Source organism: Pelophylax lessonae (genome assembly GCF_965119305.1).
Source record: "Pelophylax lessonae genome assembly, chromosome: 1".
Lineage (NCBI taxonomy): Eukaryota > Metazoa > Chordata > Amphibia > Anura > Ranidae > Pelophylax > Pelophylax lessonae.
In genome coordinates this window covers 129376879-129398643 of record NC_138768.1, presented here as the reverse complement: position 1 = coordinate 129398643, position 21765 = coordinate 129376879, and the positions used below count along the sequence as shown (strand labels likewise).

Here is a 21765-nt window from a genome sequence, read left to right as displayed (position 1 = left end):
AAACAGCAGTTGCTGGGACCACCATACAGAGCGATGGACACCACGGCAGCAACCGCACAGGCGGCGGAAGTCGGCTCTGGCATCGGCACCTCTCAGGTAAGCAAGGGGGAATGTACACCCTATTTGCAGGTACCTGTTAGGAACTCCGGTTTCCCCCCTTTTCTCTATATGTCTGTAAGGGCGGGGGTAAATAGAGCACCATTCCCTCTTTTCTGTCCACGAGGTGGAAAGGGAAAAGCGGGAGGAGGGGGGGGGGCACAGTATCCCTAAATTAAAACTGTAAATTTTTGTCTTTTATCTTATAGACCAAGGCTCAGGACAAAAACCCACCTCAGCCCCCCAAAAAGAAATGTGCTGTATGCGGAGCAAAATTGAGTTCCTCTTGGAACAAAACAGTGTGCCGGGCATGCATAGAAAATCTGGTCAGAGATGACCCTACAGTCTCTACCCAGAAAATGCTGTCTTCAGTGAGAGATGAACTAACAAACACGTTCAGTTCATTCAGAACTCTCATGGAAAAAATGCAGGCACCATCCCAGGTTCCCACCTCAGTTCAGGTCCCTGCATCCCTGACCAAACCATCATTAGGTTTTGAGGAGGAAGTATCATCTTCCCACTCCTCTGTGGAGGGATCAGGGTCAGAGGAGGAACCTAAAGAACATGATCCCCATGGTAACTCCAACTTTAAACTGAGCTTGGAGGATGTGGATGACCTACTCAAAGCGGTTTATGTCACTCTAGATATTGAGGAGGAAAAAGTGCAGCTGTCTAAACATGACCTGATGTACGCCAGTCATAAAAAGCAGGCTAGAGTGTTCCCTGTGCATAGCTCCCTGTTGGATACGATTAAACAGGAATGGAATTCACCTGATAAAAAAACCTTTCTTTCCAAGAAACCTAAAAAGAAGGTATCCATTCGACGACAGTAAGGAGCAGCCCTGGAACAAAATCCCCAAGCTGGATGCTTCTCTTGCCAGAGTATCAAAGGGAACTAACTTAGCATTTGAGGATTCAGGGTCACTAAAAGACCCTATGGATAAGAAAACCGACACCACTTTACGTAGGGTTTGGGAAGCCTCTATTATGAGTTTAAAACCGGCCCTGGCATCCACCTGCATAGCCAGACACCTAGAGTTATGGCTATCCCAGATCCAAACACACTTATCTGCCGGAACTTCAAGAGAACAGATTAACAAGTCATTTCCACTCTTATTCCAGGCAGTAGGATTCTTAGCGGATTCTTCAGCTGAAGCTGTAAGAATGGCGGCAAGAACCTCAGCCTTGGCTAACACAGCTAGACGAAGCCTATGGCTCAAGACATGGTCAGGGGATCTCACTTCTAAATCACGCCTCTGTGGTCTTCCCTTCACAGGCGACCACCTCTTTGGCCCAGGCCTATCAGAGGCTCTGGAGCGTACAGCATATAAAAAGAAGGGATTCCCAGAAAAGAAAAAGTACCCCTATGCCCCAAAGAATTTTCGTGGCAGGGGCAAACCGCAGAGATCCAACGAGACCCAGCAAGCTTTCAAAAAGCACTGGACTGGGCATAAAGGTAGGGGGAGGGGTAACATCCTGTTTAACACTCCTCAACGCCCCAACAAGCCCCAATGACTCCCTTCTCAGGGTGGGAGGGAGATTAGGGGCCTTCCTCCCACAATGGAAGGGAATTACTTCCAGCCCCTTTATTCTGGACCTGATAGGCAAAGGGCACAAACTGGAGTTTTGTCACCAACCTCCAGAAAGAACCCTGATTACAAGTCTGCCCAGGGATCCAGCCAAGGCCACCGCCCTGAGTCTCCAATTAGGGGACCTATTAGACCAAGAGGTGATAATCCCAGTCCCCAAAGAAGAACAGGGAACAGGGTTTTATTCTCACATCTTTGTGATTCGGAAACCTTCGGGAAGTCATCGGCTGATCCTGAACTTAAGGAATCTGAATCTGTCTATAGCATACAAACGCTTTCGCATGGAATCAATATACTCCATAGGGAACCTATTGTACCCAGGGTGTTTCATGGCAACCCTGGATCTGAAAGATGCGTATTTTCACATCCCAATACACAAATCCTACCAGAAATTCTTGAGACCAGCAGTAAGGATAGGACTAGAAGTCAAAAACTTCCAATTCCAGGCACTGCCCTTTGGGCTATCCTCAGCCCCACGGATCTTTACCAAAGTCCTAGGGGAGGCACTAGCCCCCCTAAGACTAAGATCCATCATGATCACCCCCTACTTGGACGACATCTTGGTAGTGGCAGAATCATACCAGAAGCTGAAAGCAGACCTCCTAATAGTTCAGGAATTCTTAACTTCTCTAGGCTGGATTATCAACAGGCAAAAGTCTTGCCTGATACCCTCGCAAAGGGTAACTTACCTCGGATACGAGATTTCCTCCCGAGATCAGATGATCTTCCTCCCTCAGTCCAAGATGGAGAAGATGAACCAGATGATAGCCTCCTTACAGACCAATTTATGGGTCTCTCTGAGGGACATCACAAGGGTAATAGGCTTGATGACCTCCTGTTTCCCAGCAGTCCCCTGGGCACGGTTCCAACAACGTCCACTCCAAAAATTCTTTCTAAAGAGTTGGGATGGACGGCCAAGTTCCTTGGAACAAAAAGTAAGGATTCCCACCAAGATAAAAAGAACTCTTTGGTGGTGGAGATCCTCTCTTCACCTATCAAAAGGGCTAAGCTGGTTCATCCAGGTGTCACAGAGGATCACCACGGATGCAAGCGCTTCCGGATGGGGGGCATATCTGCAGAACAAATGGGCGCAGGGAACATGGTCCCCATCACAAATAAAGACTTCATCAAACCAAAAAGAACTTATGGCGGTCCAAAAGGCCTTAGAGTTTTTTCAGGTAGAGGTAGAGGGAAGACATCTACAGATCCGGTCAGACAATATAGCAACTGTAGCGTACCTGAACAAGCAGGGAGGTACTCGAAGTCAGGGTCTTCAAGCCATAGCACAGAAAATCTTTGTCTGGGCCGAACGGAATCTAACATCCATTTCGGCTATCCACCTGAAAGGGACGCAGAATTATCTGGCAGACCATCTCAGCCGCCACCAGGTGAATCAGGACAATTGGTCCCTCAACCCAGAGGTATTTATAAAGATCACAACCTCATGGGGTCTTCCAGTAGTGGACCTATTTGCTACCCAGGCAAACAGGAAAACAGAATTTTTTTTTTCTATAACCCAGGGGGATCAGGCGTTAGGCATCAACGCCTTTGCCCACCCCTGGAAAGTCAGACTCTGTTACGCATTCCCTCCGGTCAGATTGATCCCACAGTTTCTTCAGAAATTCATCCAGGAAGACACAGAGATGATCCTGATAACCCCATACTGGCCCAAGAGGCCATGGTTTGCACGCCTTCAGGCTCTAGCAGCAAAACCTCCAATGACCTTACCCTGGAGACCGGATCTATTAACACAAGGTCCAGTGGTCCATCCATTCATCAGGACTCTAAACCTGACGGCCTGGTATCTGAGGAACAAATACTAGGCTCTCAGGGGTTCTCAGTCAAAGTCATCCAAACATTGACCAGCTGTCGAAAACCGGTCACTAGGAAAATGTATGCAAAAATTTGGAAGAAATTTCATTTTTGGATGATGGAGAATCAGAGACATTCCCCAGATATACCAACTATCTTAGATTTCTTTCAAGAAGGGATAGACAAAGGTCTCTCCCTTGGAACTTTGAAGGTACAGGCTGCCGCCCTTAGTGTTTTTCTTCAATTTTCCCTTAGAGAAGACCCAAATGTGAATAATTTTTTCAGAGCAATTGCCCGGACAAAGCCGACCGTGATTAAAACGTGTCCAGCTTGGAATCTATCCCTGGTACTTCAGGTTATGGTAACCAGTCCATTTGAACCCTTGGAAGATTTGTCAGCAAAAATGCTCACCCTAAAGACTTTATTTTTAGTAGCTATAACTTCAGCTAGAAGGGTTAGCGAATTACAGGCTCTCTCAATCAGAGAACCTTTTCTCAGGATCTTTGACGACAGGATTGTGCTAAAAACAGATCCAGGATTTTTGCCCAAGATAGTCTCCTCTTTTCATAGGACTCAGGACATAGTTCTTCCTTCCTTTTGCAATTTCCCGAACAACGATAAAGAAAAAGAATTTAGTTGTTTAGATGTCAGAAGAGCCCTTCTGAGATACCTGGAGGTGACTAAAACCTTCAGGAAAAGTGATACTTTATTTATACAGTTTTCCGGCTCCCATAAAGGGGAAAAAGCTTCTAAGGCAACCTTAGCTAGATGGATAAAACAGGCTATCACAGAAGCCTATCTAGTAAAGAAGGTAACTCCACCTTTCATTAAAGCACACTCTACTAGAGCTTTGTCCACGTCCTGGGCTGAAAGGGCCGGTGCCTCACCAGACCAGATCTGTAAGGCAGCTACCTGGTCTAACTTTTCGACCTTTGTTAGACACTATCGCCTGGACCTCCTCTCTTCTCTGGAACAGGCATTTGGTCGAAAGGTGCTCCAGGCAGTAGTCCCTCCCTAGAATAGTAAGTTCTTGCTCATCGTCTCATGGGCTGTCCTGGAAGACGATTCTGAGAAAAGCTGAGTTATACTTACTGGTGACTCCTTTTCTAGTAGTCTTCCAGGACAGCCGGATTCCCACCCGGTTTATCTGATATTATGTAATGATATGTGTGTATATATATATATCTATATATGTATGTTTTACAGAATGTCCTACGGTTCTCATGAAATACTGAAGGTGAGGACTAAGGGACCGCCTTTTTATTTAAATTTTGGAATGTGTTTCCTGTCCCTGGGGGAGGAGCCCTAAGGTCTCATGGGCTGTCCTGGAAGACTACTAGAAAAGGAGTTACCAGTAAGTATAACTCAGCTTTTTCTTAGGCCCCTTTCAGGCGGGCTTTCCGATCCAGTCCGCCTGTCAGTTTTTCAGGTGGACCGGATCGGATGCTCAATGCAGCCCTTTGGAGAGGGCCAATGACACCCGCTCCTATCCGATCCGATACTGTCTGTGAATTTCGGACGGATGGAAACCCTATTTCTCTTACGTCCTCCGACAGTCGCCGCCTCTTCATATTCGTCACATATGGGGTATTAGACTTTGCTCCGAAGGAGTAGCTAGGCAACAGAATATGTTAACATTAAAGCTTTTAACATATCCCACCCTCAAGGGGTGGTCCCCTCAGTCAATACCCTCCTACTTCCTGCAACCATATCTCAGTTTTAATGTCTAGCTTGTCAGGATTGGCTGGCTTTCTCTGTGCTGGGGCTTTCTGCCCCAGACTCTTTCTTCTTTTTGAAATTTTGTTTGAGTTTTCTCTCTACCTTTTACTTAGCTGTTATTTTTGTCAGCGTTAGTTAGTTCTTCTGATGAAGAGGATCATGCGGGCTGGGTCTCGGGCTGATCCCCCTGGTCGCAGGTCGTGGGTCAGTGGCTTCCCAGCCTGCCATTGAGCGTTCAGCCAGGTAACGCTCCTGGCACAGTGAACGACCCATCCCTGTTCGGTGCAGGGATGATTGGTGAGGTGGCTACCTCACTGGACGCTGTGCGGTTTCTTAACCCCCATTTTGTGCGTCTTGAATGCGACTCTCCCTGCCTCATGTGCAGCGGCTTGTTCGCCTGTGCGGGTCCCCCGCGCCATGTGAGGTAAGTGTATTTATGTGGGGACCTGTCTGTCTGGGGGGGTGTCAGTCTGGGACTGTGTAACCTGCCTCTATTCACACTGCTTGTCTCCCTATCTCTCGGCTGCATGCTGTGGGCTGCAAGGGGGGGGGGGGGCAGCTGTGTGACACTGTGTGTCAGCCTGGTCAGTGTGTGAAGCTGTGTGCTGTGGGGCATGTTTTTTTGGCATGTTTGGGCATATACAGCGATCGCTGCGGCGATCTGACATGTATTCTGATACAGGGATGTCATGTGTGCATTACTGCACTGTGGAGCGGCGGTTTCGGCGCCAAACGGCGCCATTTTGCCTACACTCGCTCCGGCCGCATGTTTTACATGCATGGTGGCCATTTTCTTGTAGCCTCCATAGGCTTTCATAGAGCGCCCTGGCAGCATCACTTCCTCTTTCCAGGAACACCGATCGAGGCAGCAGCAGCGGCGAGGGTCTCCTCAGGTTTTATCCTTCTGTTCTTGCTATCCATTGCCTGTGTTCAGTTTGCATATTCCCTGTGGGGGTCTCATTGTGCTTGAGTGTGGTGCGGTGGGCTGCGCTTGCCGCGCTTGCTTAAAAGGGGCAGTTAACCCTTTATTGTCCGGCATTACAGGGGCAATGGATTCTCAGGAGGGCAAATTTCCTACCGCCTTGGTGGAAAGCCAGGGGACCGCTGTTTCCCCCCCAGGGGGGGATTTAGCCACTATTGTGGCTGGCCTTGCTGCTCAGGTACAGATGCTGGTGGCTGCTCAATCTACTAAAAGGCCCAGAGTTGCTCTTTCCTCTGATTCTGAGGGTGAAGGTGATGGGGCTGTTATGGCGGGGGCCTCCTTATCGAGGTCCCGCTCCTCCCTAGATCTAGTGGAGTTCTGGCATTGTTGAGGGCCCAGGGCATTTCTGTCCTGGGGTATCTGGACGACATTCTGGTTCGGTCTGCGACCAGCCAGGGTCTGGAGAAGGACCTGTCTGTCACGATGCAAACTCTGCAGGAGTTTGGTTGGACGATAAATTTTCCAAAGTCGACACTGAGTCCGTCGGTTCGTCTTCCCTACCTGGGAATGATTCTGGACTCGGTGCAGGCGAAGGTCTTCCTGCCGGAAGACAAACTCAGAACTCTTCAGGAGGAAGTCAGGTCCCTCAGGGACGTTCCGCACTCGTCTCTGCGGACGTGCATGAGATGTCTGGGATTGATGGTCTCGGCCTTCGAGGCGATTCCCTTCGCCCAGTTTCACACGCGGGGTCTCCAAGCGGAGATCCTGTCCAGGTGGGACGGGCGACCTCAATCTCTGGATCTTCAAATCTCGTTGAGTCATCGCACCAGAAGAGACCTTCTGTGGTGGCTCCAGTCCCCGATGGTGTCCGGGGGCAAGTCGTTTCGTCCTATCTCATGGACGGTGATCACCACGGATGCCAGCCTGTCGGGCTGGGGTGGTGTTCTGGGCGTTCTGTCCGCCCAGGGAACTTGGTCGGAGGGGGAGTCTTCCCTTCCGATCAACATTCTGGAATTGCGTGCGATAAATCTCTGTCTTCATCGCTGGACGGACCGGCTGCAGGGTTGCCCGGTTCGGGTGCAGACGGACAATGCCACGGCGGTGGCCTACATCAACCACCAAGGGGGCACCAGGAGTGCCCGAGCGGCTCGAGAAGTGGCCGACATTCTGTCTTGGGCCGAGACTCATGTCCCGGCGATAACGGCGGTTCACATTCCGGGGGTGGAGAACTGGCAGGCGGACTATTTGAGTCGCCAGACCCTGGATCAGGGGGAATGGTCTCTCCACCCGACTGTCTTCCAGATGTTGTGCGCGAAGTGGGGTCCTCCAGATGTGGACCTGTTCGCGTCTCGTCTCAACAACAAGGTGAGAAGGTTCGTGGCACGGACGCGCGACCCTCGGGCAGACGCGTCGGACGCGTTAGTGGCCCCGTGGCATCAGTACAGGCTGATGTACGCGTTTCCACCGATTCAGTTGCTGTCCAGGTTCCTTCGCAGGTTACACTCGGAACGCAGCACGGTGATTCTCGTGGCACCGGACTGGCCTCGCCGGTCCTGGTACGCAGACCTCGTGAATCTGGCGGTCGACGCCCCGTGGCGTTTGCCTCTTCGAGATGATCTCCTGTCTCAAGGACCGATATACCTGCTTTACAGTCTCTGGCTTTGACGGCCTGGCTGTTGAGACCGAGGTCCTAAAGGAGAAGGGTCTCTCCCCAGAGGTCATTCATACTTTGATCAACGCGAGGAAATCTTCCTCGGGGAAGGTTTATTACCGTACTTGGAAGGCCTATTTTGCCTGGTGTGAGTCCAGGGGGTTTTCAACCCGCACGTACTCGGTTTCCCGAGTGCTGTCCTTCCTTCAAACGGGTGTCGATCAGTGTTTGGCGCTGGCTACGATAAAGGGTCAGGTGTCTGCGCTGGCCGTTCTGTTTCAACGTCCCGTGGCTTCCAACTCCTTGGTTGGCACTTTTGTTCAGGGTGTGCGGCATCTGGTTCCTCCTAGGAGGGATCCTCTGCCCCCTTGGGACTTGAATCTCGTTCTGTCTGTGTTGCAACGTGCTCCTTTTGAACAGATCAGGGAGATCTCGTTGTCTATGTTGTCCAAAAAGGTCGCCTTTTTGGTGGCGATCACTTCGGCTCGCAGAGTGTCGGAGCTGGCAGCTTTGTCCTGCAAGTCTCCGTATCTGGTTGTTCATTTGGATAAGGTGGTCTTGCGACCTAATCCTTCTTTTCTTCCGAAACGAGTTTCGGAATTCCATCTTAATGAGGATATTGTCTTGCCTTCGCTGTGCGCGAAGCCTAAACATCCAAAGGAGGTGAGATTACATTCTCTGGATGTTGTTCGGGCGATAAGGGTTTACCTTAAATCGACTGAGTCTTTTCGAAAGACGGATTCCTTGTTTGTTCTTCCAGAGGGTCCTCGGAAGGGCATGGCGGCGTCGGCCTCTACCATCGCCAAATGGATCAGGCAGACCATTGAACAGGCCTATGCCTTGCAGGGGAAGGTTCCCCCTGTGCCTGTGAAGGCGCACTCTACTAGATCTCTGAGTACGTCTTGGGCCTGTTGTCATGGGGCTTCTGTAGACTTGGTCGACCGTGCACACTTTCACAAAATTCTACAAAGTAGATGTTCAGGCATCGGCGGATGCTTCCTTTGGCCGCAAGGTTCTTAGTGCGGCTATTCCCTAGGGTCCCTTGTTGGGGACTCCTGGCTGTTGGGATAAGTTTTGTATCCCCTGGTTTTTTGTCTTTTCCTGGGTTGTTGCTCCTGTTGAGCACTTGTTTTTTTCCTGTTGCCCAGCTGGTTTCCTTCCTTTGGTAAGGTTCCTTTCTTTGATGCGGAGACTGCGTTGCCTTTTCGGCGCGGATGCGTTTCCCACCCCTCATGTTTGAACTGCTTTGGGACGTCCCCATATGTGACGAATATGAAGAGGCGGCGACTGTCGGAGGACGTAAGAGAAAACTGAATTTTTGTAAAATCTTACCTGTAAAATTCCTTTCTCTGAGTCCTCCGACAGTCGCCGCCCCCGCCCCTCTTTTGGGGTTTGGTTGTATACTCTACTGCTATTCCACTAAAACTGAGATATGGTTGCAGGAAGTAGGAGGGTATTGACTGAGGGGACCACCCCTTGAGGGTGGGATATGTTAAAAGCTTTAATGTTAACATATTCTGTTGCCTAGCTACTCCTTCGGAGCAAAGTCTAATACCCCATATGTGACGAATATGAAGAGGCGGCGACTGTCGGAGGACTCAGAGAAAGGAATTTTACAGGTAAGATTTTACAAAAATTCCGTTTTTCCATCCATCTTAAGGATCGGATTGCATAAGATCGGATGAAAACAGACAGGCGGTCCGTTCTCATCCGATCTCCCATAGAGGAGAGCGGGGCTCTGACAGCTCCATCTCTGCACACAGAGCGGAGACGGAGCTGTCATCCGCTTGCTCAGCAGGGATCTGCTGATTGATCCCCGCTGAACAAAACGGACTCCGTCGGGCATACTGCCCGTGTGAAAGGAGCCTTACCTGCCCTATGCAGTTGATTTTGCACAGAGCAGCCTGGATCCTCCTCCTCCTTCTCAAGTCCCTCTTTGCTCCTTCTACCCCCTCCCTCCTGTCGAGTGCCCCCACAGCAAACAGCTTGCTATGGGGCACCCGAGCCGAGCATCAGCTCTGTGTGTCCATTCAGAAATGGAGCTGCGGTTCAGCCCCGCCCCCTCTATTTCCTGATTGGCCAATCAGGAGAGAGAGCCTCGGATGGAGAAAGTACTTGTGGACATCGCTGGATAGAGATGGGGCTCAGGTAAGTATTAGAGGGTGCTGGGGAGGCTGCTACACACAGAAGGCTTTTTATCCTAATGCATAGAATGCATTAAAATAAAAAGCCTTCTGCCTTTACAACTCCTTTAGGCTACATTCACACCTGAGCGTAGCGTTTTTCGCGCGTTTTTTACCGCGATTTTACCGCGATTTTTGCAGCGTTTTTTACCGCGATTTTTGTGCAGGCGTTTTTAGATTGAATAGAGATCAATGGAAAACGCCTGTAATCTGCCCAAAAAGAAGCTCATGTACTTTTTTGAGCGTTGGGCGTTTTGTATACAGCTTCAAAACGCTCAGATGTGAACAGGGGCCATTGAAATGAATAGGATTTGTCTTGTTGGGCGTTTTGAGAGCTGATCCTAGAGCAGAAAAACGCCCCAAAAACGCCCCAAAACGCCTACATGTGAACGGAGCCTTAAAGGTGAGTTGTTGTTTGTTTTTGTTTTGTTTTTTTTAACTTTGCCTGGGGGACATTTTTAAGAAAAAGTCCATAGTTGAGCTTTACCTTCAACACAACTACTGTACCCGTATTAGCAAGTAAAGTAGTTGTGTCTGCTTATGAAATAATTCTGATCATATCGATAATAAATGACAGAATGATGAGCTTCTAAAATTTTTACATTCATTCAGATAGCAATATTACTTAAAGTGGGAGTAAACTCCCTTGGTTGATTTTTACCTGTAGGCAAGCCTATAGGTACAGTAAATTTCTCCTGAGTGTGCACCATTTAGGAGACATTTACTTGCAAAGCCGCCAGTGACGTTACTTGTGCATGGGTATGCCGTTCCTTCAGAGTCCTATGCCGTGAACAGCGGCTCACGCACATGTGAGGGAGTGACGTCATCGTGGTTCATCCTTTCAAAGGACCAGGGTCCACCAACCCAAAAGTAAGACTGGGTGAAGATTGAAGCACGCCGCTGGAGGGCTTCATTTTAAGGTAAGTTTTACATAGTTTTACATTGTGTGCTGGTATGCGATGCACATTATCACATTATAACTTTGCCTTGCAAGTTTAAAAAAAAAAAGAAAAAAAAACTGACGGTTTACTACTACTTTAAATTATTAGTTTACTTGCTAATATGCAGATAATTGTCTGACAGCCTGGCAAATTCCATCATGTTGGTCCTGCTTAGTCAAACAATGACAATAGGGAACATTCAGTGCATCCTTAGGAGAAATCTGCTGATTCGTTACCTGATTGCATGGCCAGCAGCCTGCTGGTCATTTGTATTTATGTACAGGAGCACAGCTATGTGTACAGTGCAGCCCAGCATCTACTCATTGACACCACCCTGGGTATTCCTCTTATGGCTGGACATGATCCACTGCTACTAAAAGGATGTACACACTGCAACCAACACAGTGGATATTGGTGCATCGATCTTCCCCGCTGTGCTATTGTATTCTGACTGGGGGACCCCCCTCCCCGCAACGATACACAGATTAGCACTCGCAGCCATTGGCTCTCCAGAATGTCTCTTCGGCAAAAGCCGATCGGTAGACTTCTGTACACATGAAAGCTAGTCGGTTCCTTCAGTGTTTACCCAGCTTAATACAGAAGGTAGCCACACAAGAGTCCGATTATGCTTAACTTTATTAATCAAAACCCTATGAACGTGACCCTCTGACACAGTTCACCCCTAATGCTAGCCAAACACATAAACAACAGAACTCCACAGATTCCCCTATCCATGCTAAGCAGGTTGGATGGTCGAATCTCCTGCTGTTAGCTGTGGCATTTAGAATACCCGAATAGTGACTGCAGCAGATTGACTGCAATCACGGTTTGTTTTTCTTTACTCTATCCAACTCATTTGATTTCTAAATCAAAGTTTGTTTGGTCTCGTCTGCAGGACCAGGCAATTTACAGTAATGGCTCAAAGTTTGATTTGTTTATGGCCAGCTTAAAGGCTTAAATGTAGCATATGTTCTGCTTGGATTGCAACTTTGTACTAATAAAATGGTTGCACAAGTTATGTTATATTTGTTTTTTTATCCTATAATAGTTTTCACAGGAAAATGTTCAGTTCTCAAAACTAAATCTCACATTGGTATTAAGGAGATTTTTCTGCAATGTTGGAACATTGAGTAGTCGAAAGCTGCTATTTCTTGTAACTTTTTTATCTTTTGGATTGTTTTATCTCCTTTTCCTGCTTTTTCTTGTAACTTTTTATTTTATGGATTGTTTTACACCACCTTATAGAAACCCACTATTAATGCCAGCTGGTAGCCAGAGATATTAATAGAACAAAAAACTCATACATTAATTGCATCAAATAGATTATGTAATATGGTAAATTCAGCAGGTCTGTGTGGAAAAAACTTATGGGACTTGAAAAACAAAAAAATATTCAAATAAAATGAACAGCAAATCACACACATGACTGAGAATACCACATTGATCATGGTTGTGTAAATTGACTCCATAGGAGGTATTGGGCACCTGTTAAGCTAGTCATAGAGGTTAAGATTTCTCTCAGTCAGCATGCTGCTAAACATCATGGATGGGGGAATTTCTCATTGGTTACTGTTTTCTGACAGCTATTGCTCCCGCAGCTGTCAGAATATCACAGTGACTGAATTTGATTGGATGATTTACAGATCAAAATTGGTGAGCCAGGTGACCACAACAGGGCCACCCATGACTTGAATTTGCAGCCGATGAAGCATGAATTGGCAGTACACTGTGTCGATATGTGTAGGTTGATATTTCTTTGCAGCTTTCCCTCGCACTTGTTGTTTTACAGTCTGGTCTAAAGTGACAAAATTCTTCTCTCCTACAATACAGGATATCCGAAACCAAAGACGACACCGGCAGCGGCGAAAAGCTGAACTTGTGAAACTTCAGCAGACTCTCAATGCTCTTAACTCCAAGACAGCATTCTATGAGGATCAGATAACTTATTATAACACTTATATCAAGGCCTGTCTGGATAACTTAACTAGGAAGTATGTTCTGCTTTTTGAATGTTGTTGCATTTATCATTTGAACTTAACATGAATTATTTTCTTCCTGTAAATGAGAATTATTCATTTACAGTAGACTTCCCACATTGCTTTTTTCTTTGTCACTGTAAATCTTGTCATTTGTTTTTTACCTCTGTATTTATCTTGGTGTGTATTTTTTATTATCTTGTATTTATTACCTTGGTGTGTATTTTTATTTTTTTATAGTTCTGTATGGTATTATCTTTTTTTTTCTTTGCTTTCTATACTCCTATATGTTCATTACTGGTATACTATAAAACCATCAATGAGGCTGATTACCCAAAAAGCAAACTTCAGCAATGGATTAAGTAATTGCTTGGAAGCAGTTATGGCCTTTGAATGGTGATCTTTTATTGAAAAATGTGGCACGTACAAAATACAACAGTGAATATTACAGACAGCTTCTGCATAGATATCAGATGAAGCAGAAGTCACTGAAACACTTAGGCAAGGCAAACAAAACAGCAAACCACAATAGACCGAAGCGGGAAAGACAGATACTGGTGATGAGCTCAGTCCACTCAGGATTCTAGGGGGATGAAGGAGCGGACATCAGGCCTGATGCCTAAGTAAGATTAGACATACTGGGACATGAGAGTTTGTATCAGGCAGGGAGAACCCCAGCAAGTCTTAAGTTAGGCATGGTATACTGCCACTTTTCTAGGGATAACCTGGACAAAATGTTGAAATGGGTTCTGGTGGCACATAATTCAGAAGAAAATAAGGCCATTCTATGGCCAAGCTCAGCTGCCATTCAAATCAGGTTTTGTTTTCCACAAAATCCTAGTTTATTTTCAGCCTTTGAGAAAAAAAGTGGAATATCTATGGTGAATTAATTAAGAAGTACCCAGTAGACTTTAGAGAGCAGTCTTTCAGCCTCTGTCCAATTCCAGAAAGATTTTTTTTTGTAGTTCTTTGTATAAACTTGCACTTACATACTACATCTTACACGGTTTAATTCACATCTTACACGGTTTAATTCATGAATGCCAATGACTTGATGACGGACACTTAGTTATCAGGCAAATTGTTTTAAACCAAACCAATACTCTTCCTGCTAAAGAGTTGCTGTAGGAACTGCATAAACCAATATACATCAACATTTAGATTGTCTTTTTTTTTTAAACTGTTAGTCTCAGTTAGTTCTTAAAATATCCATGTACTATACACAGGAATTCAAGGCGTTCTATTAAAATGGATGGGAAGGGAGAAGAGAAGACCAACAAGAAAGTGAAGCAGTCATCATTGAAGTACACAGCAGCTAGACTATATGAGAAAGGAGTTATCCTGGAGATAGAAGGCCTGCAGACCAATCAGTGAGTAACACTTCAGCAAGTGTGGATGTTTTATTGTATTTTAGAGCCAATCCGACTAATTTATATAAATCAACTGACAGACAATGTTTAGGTTGTCATTTGAATATAGTGCTTTATATTTAAAGTATAACTAGAGGCAAAACTTTTTTTAAAAGTATAGAGTGAGAAGGGATTAGAACCCCTGTTTGTTTTTATTGCGGTCTATGCCCCCCTTAAGGAAAATTCACCCTCTAATTTGTCCTATTTACTATAATCACTAAAAGCGAAAGTAAAAAAAAAAAAATCCCACATTTTTTGTTGTCCCCAGAAAAGTAATAGAGGGGGAATCTTCCAGTGGGAACACTAGTTCTGGTGAAGAAATTAATTTGCAGTGATTTTCTCTTCCTGTTTGGCTATGAGACAGGAAGTGAAGGGGATAGGAATGAGGAAAACAAGTGAAAAAACAAAAACTTTTAACTACAGCTGATTTTATGGTTTATATCCAAAACAACTCTTGTTTCAAGAGGACTGAACTGTGAAAGCTGTGCCCAAAAATGCAGGCACAATTATTACCTGCGTTCTCTCTGCAGCTGATCTTTTCCCAATTATTGGCTTACCGTGCTCTGTTCTGCATTGAGTCTCTGTGAAAGGCAGTGATTTTGATAGAGGATAAGGCTTTTTGCTTCCTCAGAGCTGTTGAATGTTGTAATGATGATTGATGGAGGAATAATCAAGCAGCAGCACAATAGGTAAACCGATCCACAGAGCGAAAACAAGCAGTGAGATGCATGCAGTGCAAGTCCTCAGGTACAGCTTGATCTCCAGCAAAGAGAACAGTGAATCAACAGTAGTGCAATTACCAAATCTCATTCTAAATCTAGTTAGAATATCAGTCAGAAGCAGCAGCGCCTAGAAGAACACACACTTAAGATATACAACCGTGACACTGAATGCACAGAAGGGCCCTGGATCAGGTGGTGTACCTAGGCACAGGAAATACACCACTTTTCAGAATGAGTACAGGCCAAAAAAGATTTTTCTTTCGTTCATTGACGGACACAGCTCCTGATTTTCATAACCATTGGGCTATACTGCCCCCTACAGGAGTAGGACACTAGGCAGAAAAAAAGTCTGCCTATACCTATGGCAGTTCCAGGGGGTATACTCCTTCTCTCTGCTATAGGTACTTTTTTTCTGCCTAATCAGGAGTAAGGACCTAGTTCCTTGCTGGGATCTCTGGTCCTGGCAATTTTTTTCTCTTTTTAAATATACATTTTTCTCCTGTTTCTTTCCTGTGAGATCTACATTCAACTGCTGGACTGGGCTGGATAATCTAGATCCAGTGGTCACCCCAGTCTGGCCAGTCAGTGCGCGCAGACCTCAGCTCCTCACTAGACAGGGGCTGGCCTGCAAGTTAATTGCCTCACAAGGTCACATACGACTGGGGCTCGGCAAGAGTCGCAGCGTTCCTTCTGGCCGACCGCCCCCTTCATTCCCATGGGATTCTGTCTGGAGCGGTGCCCGCCTGGTTCCTGGTGTGATGAGTAGCTCTCCCCCCTCTCCCCCTGGAGGGTTTTGGGGTGGACGTTGGCCCCTCCTTGGGACAGTCGGACCTCAGGGTTCCCCTCCCTCCCATCAGGCACCCCCCTTCATCTGTCCCCCCATCGTATCCCCTCACCTTAGGCTGGGGCTGTGTGGGTGGTCTGGCCACCTCCTGGGGTGGGAACAGGGTGCTATGCTGGCGATGGGGGCGGGGTGCGCCTCCAGCGACTGGACGATCGACTGTGCGGGAGGGGGGTTGTCCCTGGTGGAGGCTCCTGCCAGGGCCCCGTCCTGCCTGGGCCTGTCAAGGGATCCCTCCTGGGTGTCTCATGGTGCCGCCATTTTCTTGTACCCTGTGTGCTTCAATGCACAGCGGCCATGTTTGTGTAGTCCAGCGGTCATTTTGTGGTGGTTTGAAATTGAAAATGGCAGGGGCCATGACAGTGGAGCCCTCTGGGTGGCGATTTCGGCGGTGGGAGCCCCTCCTCATCCTCTGGTGCTGACTCCTGGATACCTTTCTGATCGCTGCTCTCGCAGTGCATATTCTCCTAGTGGCTGCAGTGCCTGGTTTCTGCAGGGTGGCTAGTCTGGTGGGGTCCTCTCCCTCTCTGCTGAGGATGTGTTGGTGCTCTGTGACTAGCAACCGGGTGGTGCTGCCAGAGCGGTGGGGGTTGTTTTACACTTTTTTAGTGGGGTCCTCCTGGTGACTCATTGAGTCTTTGGAACACATCTACACACCTGATCCCCTCTCTGGGGCTGCGAGGCCCTCCAAGTCCCATCCATCCATTGATGCACTGACAGCGGTCCTGGAGTACCTTGTGTCCCGGGTGGAGGTGGTTTTTGGGTGAAAGGCTGGCATAAAAGTGCCTTCCCCTGCCTCATCTGTCTCCTCCGATCCTGAATCTGATTCAGCCGCCACGGATGTGGGTCACCCTGCTGGGTCTGTGACCACGTGCCCTGAATCCACAGATAGCGAGGATAATTCCTCTGCTTTTGCAACCGCGCTCAAAAAGGCGCTGGTGGACACACTAATTGTATCTGTGATTGAGTTGCAGCTGCGACAGAGGCGCAAGTTCCCTTTGGCACTCACAAGCCATCCAGAGCAGCAAATGAGTTCCCTTTCCCCACCTATTTTGACAGAATTGTCACTAAAGAGTGTGGACGACCAAAGCGTCCCCTTGGGTCCCTAAGTGAGTTGCTAGACGAAACCCCTATGAGGAGTCCCTTCTTAAGAAGTGGACTGTTCCACCAGTGGTGGACCCTCCGGTTTCCAGTCGCTGGCCTTTAAGGACCCAACTGACAGGAAGGCAGAGGCTGTGGCCCCTCAACTTGTACACCCTGGCTGGTTCGGCACTGAGGCCGATACTCACTATTGCCCCGGTGTTGCAGACTCTGATCAAGCGAGCTAAGCTTTTACGCTGTGATCTGGAGGGGGAGAAGCTCCCCCCTGCCTTTGCTGAGCTGGTGGACCAGCTGGTCCAGGGGCTGCAGTTTATCTGTGATACCTCTTTGGATGCGGCTCCCCTAGTGGCTTGGCTCTCTGTTTCGGCAGTGATCCTTCGGCGTGTCTTTTGGCTCAAATGCTGGTCTGTGGACCAGACATCTAACTAAGCCTTGACTGATCTTTCCTTTCAAGGAGATCGCCTGTTTGGTGCTACTCTGGATGACATCGTTTATGGTTTCACAGGGGGGGAAGAGTACCTTTCTTCCGCAGGCCCTTATACTCAGCTCATATGAAGTTGTTTCTTCCTTCAGGGTCGACTGACAAGGGACTGGAGCCCTTTGGGGCCTCCTCTGAAGGATCCAAGCGACCTTGGTCTGGCAAGTCAAGTGCGGGCTTCTCCAGACCCGCGGACAAGGCCCATTCAGCAGGAAGTTGCGCTCTCATCCGTATCTGGGGTGGGGGGGGGGGGGGAGTCTTCACTGGTTCCCGGATCCATGGACTCCCCTGGTACGAGAACAGGTGGGTCCACGAGGTCTTTCAGTCCGGCTACGAGTTCAATTTTCGTTCTTAACCTCCGGTAAGGTTCTTCCTTCTGGCGTGCTACTGTCCCTGGTCTGCATACAGGCTATTTTTGGGGTGGGGCAAAACTTTTTCTTTATGGGTGATAGTCCCAGTTTACGACTTCCAAACCGTTTCAGGGGTTTTACTCAAACCTGTTTACAGTCCCTGGAAAGTGCTGAACTGCTTTGTGCGGGTGCAGAATGGAGTCGCTTTATTGAGTAAAAGGAATAGTACTCACAAAGGTGGCGCTTCCAAAGCTCATAGCAATCAGCATAAACGGTATCTAGGAAGAGACAGCTTCCAGCACGCAGGATCTGTCCCCTATACGCGTGACGTCGAAGCCCAACCACAGGAGTTGACTTCCTCAGTAGGGGTCTACTGAGGAAGTCAACGCCTGTGGTTGGGCTTTGGAAGCGCCACCTTTGTGAGTACTATTCCTTTTACTCAATAAAGCAGTTTACTGCAACCATACAGAGAGGACTAGATCTATTCCTTTGTTCCCCCTTTATGTTTATCGGTGAGAATCCCTCTGGAGGTGATAGGCTATCCATAGCCTTTACTATCTGAAGGTCCCTGTGTATATACAACGCTGTGATTGACCCAGCAGTGGGTCTATAGTGGAGGTGAGAGACCAATTCACCTGGTGGTGGGATTGCACTAATCACGAAAGCACTAATTAAGTTTTGGACACGTGGATTCACCGTTTATTTGATTGATTGTATGGACATTGGAACATGTATGGACACTGATTTTGAGTTTTATTACACTATGTGTGCACATGACTGGCGCAACACTACTTTTTGGTTTATTTAGTTTACATTGTGGGGTTTAGACACTTTTAGTGTGTGCAGCCGGTCTTTATATCATTTGATTATTGCACCATTCACTATTGATATTTTTTTGCGCTGATAGTTTTTGTTATATATTCAAATATGTGTCGGTCTCCAGTGCTTCCTCCGCTTTGCTGTGGGAGAGGTGCAATATCAGTTTGTGGCATTACCTTTTGGTCTCGCCTCTACTCCTCGGGTCTTCATGAAAGTGTTGGCCCTGGTGCTTGCATTGTTATGCCAATGGGGGATTGCAGTACTGGGCTACTTGGGCATCATCCTTCTGTGAGCGGAGTCTCCTACTGCTTTTCAAAAGTTTGCTCTGGTTCCGTCCACAAGCTGGACTATCTGGGTCTGACTCTGTATTCGGCCTTAGCCAGAGTGCTCCTTCCTCCGGACAAACTCCAGAATTTTCAGGCTGTAATTCATCTCCTGCTGTCCAGCAGATGTTCATCCCTCCAGACTTGCATGCGGATGCTGGGCCTGATGGTGTCTACCTTCGAGGCGGTTCGGTTTGCACAGTTCCATACAAGGTTTCTGCAAGGGAGATTCTGGCCAAATGTGACTCCGCAGTCGCTGGTTCCTCCCCTTGTATTGGACAGTGTTTACCATGGATGCCAGCCTGTCCAGTTTGGGAGGCATCCTTGGCAAATATTCTGCTCAGGGGATCTGGACACTGGAAGAGTCCAGAATACTGAATAATGTCTTGGAACTCCGAGCGATCAGACTGTGCCTGGAACATTGGTCCAATCGTCTTCAGGGATGTCCAGTGCGTATTCAATCGGACAACGCCATGGCCATGGCATATGTCAGTCGCCAGGGGGGCACAAGCCATATCCTGATGGCTCTGGAGGTAGCCGGCATTCTAAGGCACTTGACACCTCCAGTGCGGTCTCTGTTGCCACCTTTGGACTTGCTTCTCTCAGTCCTCTAGAAGCCTCTTTTTGAGAATCTTCAGGAGATTCCCTTGCTTATGCTGTCCCAGGAGGTGGCCTTTTTGGTGGCTTTAATCTCTGTGTGCAAGGTGTCGGAATTGGCAGCGTTATCCTGTCATTCACCTTACTTGGTGGTTCACAGAGATAAGGTGGTTCTTCGCCCCTGTACATAGTTACATAGTTTGTGAGGTCGAAAAAAAGACACCAGTTCAACCTATGATGTGTGTGTGTGTTTGCTGTTAACCGTATTTGTATACCCCTGTATGTTGTGGTCTTTAAGTACGTCATTCCTTTCAAAGGTTGTCTCTAATTTTCATTTGAATGAAGACATTGTGTTGCCTTAGCTGTGTCCCAGGCCAAAACATGCAAAGGAAATTGCCTTGCATGCCTTAGATGCGGTCCGGGCAATTAGGGTGTTCCTGGCAGCTAGGGAGTCTTTTAGGAAATCAGACTGACTATTTGTGTTCACGGATGGGCCTCGGAAAGGGTTGTCTGCTTCCTCTGCGACCATTTCCAGTTGGATCAGACAGACTGCGATTCAGGCCTATTCCATCAGGGGTCAGGTTCCTCCTTTCCCTGTCAAGGCGCACTCTACTCGGGTGCTTAGTGCCTCCTGGGCCTTCCATCATCAGGCGTCAGTGACGCAGGTTTGCAAGGCGGCCACCTGGTGGTTGGTGAACACTTTCACAAAGTTATTTAAGTGGATGTGTTGGCATCTGCGGATGCTTCTTTTGGCTGCAAGGTTTTGCAGGCTGCTGTTTAGAGGACCTGATCCTCTTTGAGGGTGTATTGTTTTTTTTCAGGTGGGCTCCAATTGTTTTGATTGAGCTCCTGTTGCCTGGTTGGTTACTGTTTAGCCTTGGGAAATTTTTTGCTGTTCCCACCCCTCATGTTTTGCTTTGGGACGTCCCAACGGTTATGAAGATCAGGAGCTGTCTGTCAATGAACGAAAGAGAAAATGTAAGTACAGCACAGGTTTCAGGAGGTATATGCCTTATCCTCTTATCTCTTCTCAGCTGTCCCTGTAGAGAGTAGTCCGCATCGATTCTGCAGGAAACTCAGATTAAAGTGGACATTCAGGCTGAAAATAAAAATGGGCGAACAGGCAGAAATTTTAATGCAAAAGAAACATGCTTTGTCTCTTCTGCATTAAAGTTACTTACCTGCCTGTCTATCCCCAGGAGTGATGCCATTTCTTCCGGTCAATAAAAGTGGCCAGCGATCAAGACTGAAGTCTGAAGATGACAGCGGCCATGCAAGGAGCTCAGGGATGCCGCATTGCTGGAGCTGAGGTGAGTATAGTTCTGCTTTAAGGTAAATTCACTGAACCTTCTGAATTTGGCGCAGTAGCTGGATTTCTTGGATAGCATTAGTGATTGAGGAATGCTTTAACTAACTGCCTGGAATTCCATAGATAGTTGAAAAAAAGACACAATTCCCTCTAGTTTAACCAATAAAAAGGGAAAAATAAATTATACAATCCCGTATACACAATCCTATAGGCACAGTTGATCCAGAAGAAGTCAAAAAACTTCAGCCAAGCATTAAGCAATTTGCTCCAGCAGGGGGAAAAATGTTCTTCCTGATCCCCCGAGAGGCAATCAGATATTCCCTGGATCAACTTTACCTATAAATGTTAGTATCCAGTTATATTATGTACATATAGGAAATAATCCAGGCCTTTTTTAAAACAATCTACTGAGCTGACCAGAACCATCTCTTGAGATTCCACATTTCACATTGAGATTCATATTCCACATTTTCACAGCTCTTACTGTGAAGAAACCTTTTCATATTTGGAGATTAAATCTTTTCCTCCAGACGTAAAGAGTGCCCTCTTGTCCTCTGAATTGATCCTTAATATGTTGTCAGACCATATTATAGACTTGTACGGGGGAGCAGTGGAGATATTTCTTGTCATCAGTTCTCAGTGTTCTACAATACCTTCTTCATATAACCTGTACCATGTAGAATGTTTCTTAAACTGCTTGTGCATTTAGTGGACTCTTGTGTCTTCTGCAGGTTTAAAAACGTCTTATTTGATATAACACCTGGAGATGAAGTCGGAGATTTTGAAGTTAAGGCAAAGTTTCTTGGGGTTGAAATGGAAAAGGTTCAACTTCACTTTCAGGTAAACACGTTACATTGGTAAAAGCTGTCTGCGCCCAGAGGTGATCAATTGCTGGTTAATGATAACACAAAAACATTACTTTTACTC

General features: G+C 47.1%; 1 protein-coding gene across 2 annotated transcripts in view; it reads left to right on the top strand.

Moving 5' to 3' along the window:
* Positions 1-21765, top strand: part of LOC309561249 (ras GTPase-activating-like protein IQGAP2) — a 506552-nt gene that overhangs the window by 477611 nt on the left and 7176 nt on the right. For both annotated transcript variants that reach the window (XM_082265047.1, XM_082265046.1), the window contains 3 exons: positions 12744-12904; positions 14116-14259; positions 21570-21678. In XM_082265047.1, the coding sequence (XP_082121173.1) occupies positions 12744-12904; positions 14116-14259; positions 21570-21678 (414 nt within the window). The remainder of the gene's footprint in view (positions 1-12743; positions 12905-14115; positions 14260-21569; positions 21679-21765) is intronic.